The sequence below is a fragment of the Medicago sativa genome, chromosome 2 (assembly GCF_051527215.1).
Source record: "Medicago sativa cultivar Bolivia chromosome 2, Bolivia_mono, whole genome shotgun sequence".
Taxonomy (NCBI): domain Eukaryota; kingdom Viridiplantae; phylum Streptophyta; class Magnoliopsida; order Fabales; family Fabaceae; genus Medicago; species Medicago sativa.
Genome location: NC_140750.1, coordinates 20,007,404 through 20,012,992, shown reverse-complemented (window position 1 = coordinate 20,012,992; position 5,589 = coordinate 20,007,404). Strand labels below are relative to the sequence as shown.

Here is a 5,589-nt window from a genome sequence, read left to right as displayed (position 1 = left end):
CAATCTTAATCGAACAACAAACATCTTTCAACATATTCTCTCATAAATGACATCGATGTTTGACTAATTTTGCAGAATATGTAGTCTAAGAATCACCTTTTATTTTCAGATTCATTAAGAATTAGTCATTGCTTGATGACACTAGTTAGTAGTAAGTATTTGTTTTTCTTGAAGTTATTCTTAAAATTTCATTTCAATAAATAAAATATATCCCTTCCAACCTTTAGTCCATGGCTCACTCAGTCAAATACCAAATATTTCATCTTATCTTATATTAAAAAAAAAACTGGAAGGTTCAAACATCTTTAATCAACTTGTGTTCGTTTTACATCTTAACACTCGAATTGCAACACATCAATTTTCTTCAAATACAAAAACATTCTCATAACTCATACTTAGGCCCCCATCTTACAACCCAACCTTAATCTGGTTGTTATTAATTTGCACCATATAGCCAAGTTCTTATTAACTCTAATTAAACACATTCAGTAATCAGGATTTGCCAAAAGGTACCCTTCAACAAGCTTTACAAGTCCTTCAACCTTTGCTTTACCAGCTTTCAACTCCTCCTCACTTAAATTATAATCACCTTTGGTAAAATAATCAACATGTACATTCCTAATGGACCCTCCATTTGGTCCTTCAACCAATTGGCTCTTGAATGAGACTTTCTCCAATGTGTCAGCCAATCCAGTGCCCCCAATAATGCTAAAGTTGTACACAAATTTAGTCTCATCAATTTCATCCACTCTGTGTAGCACATACTTGGTCTCTCCACCTGTATTCATCAAATTCACTCATTTCATATTCCATTAATTTAATTTAACTAACTATGATTATAAATTATGTTATATAAATGATTTTCAAATGAAATAACTATGACCATATTCCTTTAATTTAACGAATTAATCACTAACATTTGTCTATAAAAAAAAATAATGATCATGGTTTCTCATTAAAAACAATCATAACATTTTTCTTCGACTTACTTGTGATGATTTTTGGATATGTGAATTAGTCTCATAATTGATTCAAAAAGCTCAAGTTTACAAGAATACCACGATATAAGTAGGTGCAAATTATGGTCTAAAGAGACAGAGTTACAATCCTCTGAGACAACTGTAAAATGATCATTAGTGTCATTTTAATTAATTATAATTTTCTCTTATTTTAATTGAGGATCATTTTTCTACAATACAAGTCCTCACTTGTCACTCTAACAAAGACTCAAATCCTAAAGTCATGGAATTAAAATATAGCATTTAATTACTGACCTTCAACTGTGGTGAGCTTCTTGATTGTTCCAGCACCACCAGTTCCTTCAGTGAACTCAATACTTTGGATCACTTCCACAATCTTTGGGAAGAGGTTATGAAACTCTAATGACATGGCTTTGAAGAGCCTAACAGGAGGAACAGCAGCAGGGGTAGCATACTCCTGAGTTTGTACACCCATGATGAAGAATTTCTCAATGAAAATCAACACAAAGTGATTTTGATTATGAGAAGATGTTAAGGTTTGTAGCTGCTGTGTTGATTCTGAAGAGTTACATAAACATAGACATTATTATATAATGTATTATTTGGTTGGTGTTGTTGCATTGCATGTGTACTAGTACTACCACCATATGGGGTTAGGTGAAATTAAGCTCAGTATGTGTTTGGTGGTGTCTTTTTTTTTTGTTGTGGTTATTATTGGGAATAGTATTTGGTGATAAGAAAATAACAATTGGAGGAATTTGCAGGGTGATCAAGGATTAGTCAAAGATGGCGGATATATAAATAAATATAATGGTGACAAAACATTGAGGCGGTTTTTGTGAGGGAAAAAAACAATTATTGATGTGATGGCTTCCAATATATGCAATATATGCTAGACTTGATGTATATTATAGAAGATTATATAGCTCAATTGATTTAAATGAAAGAATAAGAAGTTGAAGATTCTTTGTCCAACCGGACTAAATAAGGAGAATAATAACATTGGTCATTTCAAATAAAAAAACTATGCTTATATTTTTTCTAGAAGACTTTATACTAGTACTATTATTGATGTGGTGGACGAGTGAACTACTATGATTGACCGTTCAAAAGATAAGTTATCCTACTATGATTGTGCTAAACTTATTAAAAAAAATAAAAAATAAAAAATAGGGGAAGTTTGCAAATTTGATTTGATTGTACGAAGCGGTTGAGTTGATTGTAGTAAATTAAACGTCCTGATTGCAAATTTTATCAATGATTAATATTCTTCGAATCCCTATTTTTCTTTGTTGAATTAATGCAAACAATTATCAGTTATGAAACAAAGGTTCTATTAAGTGGTTAGTTAGGTGAGATCTAACGTCCCAGATGCCATGCCGTTCCTTAATCACCCTACAGGTCTTGCGTGTGATATGGTAAAGGTTCATCAATCCTTTAGGTTTCCATATGCGGTCACTCTGTTGATTAAGTCTGGGACTTACACTTTCACGGATAATTGAAACAAGAATAGTAGAAATTCCTAAATTATCATCTAAAGGAATAACTTTTACCTATGAATCTTAGAATTTCACCACATAAGCTTACTTGTCCTTATTAGATTAATGGATAGGCCTAATCATATCTTACTATGGGAAAAGAATAAGATTCATATGCAACAATTTGAAAATTAGACCAGAAGTACCTCTGCAAACTATTTCTAAGTTCATGCACACTTTATAAGTATGTCACACTCCCTAAGGTTGTGAAAGCATTAAGCCTGATGCATAAAAAAAAATCGATTTTAAAATATAACCGAATAAAAGATTTGAATGAATGAAATCCAACAAGCAAATAGAGATTCATTTGAGAACCTTAAGTAAAAGGTGTTTAGTTACTCATGGTAACTGAAGATAAATCAAAAAATAAATAAAACATACTATATGAACAAAGGTTGAGGAGAGACTTCTTTGTTCTCTTAGGGTGCGTTTGGATGGAGGTTTAGGAGGGGAAGGAAGGGGAGGACTTACTTTTCATTTTTAAATTACGGACTTTATAAAATAATTTTTAAAAAATTGAATTAACAACATGATAAATGATCATATAATACTTCCAAAACACTTAATTAATTTCAAAAAAACATTTTACATTGTATAGAAAATCTACAATTATAACCAAAGAACAAAAGATAACAGAAGATGAACAAACACATTTAAAATTTGTTACCTAATTTGGCCCAGATTGACCCACGTTTGAAGAGATGAGCAGTCTCAAATCCACTATAAATGAGTCTTTACTAAGAGATCTAAAGAGGTTATTGGAAAATAGCCACACAATCTCTCCAAGAGTAAATTCTAATTTCTACATGTTTTTCCCAATCTCTCAACTCACAAGAGGATCCTAAAAAGAAATCAAGAGTGAAGACTTAAATCCTTTCTGCAATAAAATTTCATTACCCAATATGTTTAGAATGTGTTTCATAAACCCTTATGCCTCACCCAAAAGTTAGTCTTGATCGATCAAAAATAAATCTTGCGAGTAGTGTGGTTTTTAATTATGATTTTTTATTTAATTAAATAATTAATGAGAGATGTAATTAGATCTTTAAGCCCATAAAATTAGTGATTTCATTAGAATTGGTGAGGGCAGCGGTAGGGCCATCCCTAAGAATTCGGAGGCTCGGCTCTGAGAATGAAAAGAGGCCAGTGATAAAATCAAAACGTATTTTTTTTTAAAAGAGCAATGTTCTATTTATTTTTGTTTAAAAGATAATTATAAGGTGTCGTATATATGCGGTACACCTAAAGGTGAAAATGACTACCGTATACATGAGGAACCCCCACCTAACACCAAAAGCAAGAGGACCTAATTCTAATAGGCCTAAAAGGCTAAAACAAGAGGACAGAAAATGGTTGGGGGTACTAAAAAAGATTGGAGGGCAGTAGTATTAGTGGATATTGAAAAAAAGAATTGAGGCCCATGGCTGAGGGAGGCCCAGCTCTGTTGAGCTGTTTGCACCCCCTCAGGTCCAGGCCTGGGCAGCGGCGAAGCTCATAAAAAATTTATGCAGGAGCCAACTATAAAGAAGAAATTTTTTGAAAACAGATGTATTAAATTTAAGGATAAAATATATTTTTAGTCCCATAAATTATAATTTTTTATGGTTAGTCCTTAAAAAAATTATTCAATTTTTGTCTCAGATTTTTAAAATTTTACAAAAAAAAATGTTTTTAGTCTTGAATTTAATCTCTAACAAAAAAATTAAGGACTAAAATTAACAAATCTTAGAAACTTAACGTAAAAATCGCTATTTTAAAACGTTGGGTAAAATGCATTTGAAGAACCTAATTTCATCAATAACTGCCTGTTTAATAATAGATTAATAATGTCTTTTCAAATGTAAATAAATAGGTTATTTGCAAGAAACTCATTGTCCATTTAATTTGTCTATGACTATTGTCTTGATAATTTTTATTGTTGAAAAAGGTTTCACTATTGTTGTTATTGAGACTGAAAGTATCAAACCAATACAAATAAATCAATCAATTTTGTAGTAGTTTTTTTACTTTATTATTTATGCTAATTTTTACAACTAAACTTGTTTGGGGTAGCTTGATGTTTATTATTTGGGGTAGCCAAGGCTACCCCTCCCATATGAAGGGCTACGCCCCTGGGTGAGGGTGATTAAGAAAATTTGGTGGTTATTGATTTTTCTAGATTATATTAGTAGTAGATAGATAGATATCATAAAATTTGGAAACAACCAAGGTTTTCCAACTCGAGAGTTTACCTCAACTCGTTTTATCTAGGTAAACTCGACTCGTAAACTTGACTCGAGAACTCGTACGAGTTTACCTAAAATCAAAATTATATAAAATTTATTATATGCATGACATATATAAGCTAATATAATATTGTAAATAGGTCAATAGTGCAAAATATGACTTAATTACAAATGCAACCAAACTACTATAATAAAACGTTATGTTCAACTTAGCATCAAAATACAAAAATTAACGCACAAAATCGTAAGTTTTATAAGTCTTTAAGTTTAAGCCATCCATAAAACCCTCCAAAAAAGCAAGTTTCACAAGTTCCTAAAGTTGTTAATAAAACTATCTAAAAAATAAACTAGTTAATTTCTTCAAAAGGTCAACAAACACCACCACCGCAACTCTAACAGGCGTCGCAATCATCGGCGTCGAAATATGAATTTCCACACTCGGAATCGCAACCCTAATTGGTATGTGCTCCCCTGTTCATGGTTTGAGAACTCAGAGAAGAAAGAAAAAGAAAAGTTTCATTTCAGGAACAACGTGTTACTGTAAAGTTAACTATTCAGTAAACGTTTCAGTCTTTGGTCTTGTAGAAAAAGAATTGGGTTTTGAAAAAAAAATAGGCCTAAAAAAGGGTCTTTTTTATTTTATTTTTTTAGATGTAAACTCGTAAAACTTGGTAAACTCAGTCAAACTCGTCAAACTTTTCAATTTTACCAGAAATCGAGTTTACCTCCAAGTTAACACCATTTTGATACCTAAAAACGTAAACTCGGTAAACTCAGAGAGTTAACACTCAATTTGCCGAACATTGGAAACAACGTAAAAAAAACGTATAAATAGTAAAACTTGTA

The 5,589-nt window shown here is 31.5% G+C and overlaps 1 protein-coding gene across 1 annotated transcript; it reads right to left on the bottom strand.

Moving 5' to 3' along the window:
- Nucleotides 1-248: 248 nt before the first annotated feature.
- On the bottom strand, nucleotides 249-1,540 carry LOC146945336 (pathogenesis-related protein 10-like). Its single transcript, XM_085747852.1, has 2 exons — nucleotides 1,275-1,540; nucleotides 249-778 (listed from the first exon to the last, which is right to left on the bottom strand). The coding sequence occupies exons 1-2, from the start codon at nucleotides 1,453-1,455 to the stop codon at nucleotides 486-488; spliced, it is 474 nt and encodes a 157-aa protein (XP_085603978.1). The 5' UTR covers nucleotides 1,456-1,540; the 3' UTR covers nucleotides 249-485.
- Between the last annotated feature and the right edge of the window lie 4,049 nt (nucleotides 1,541-5,589).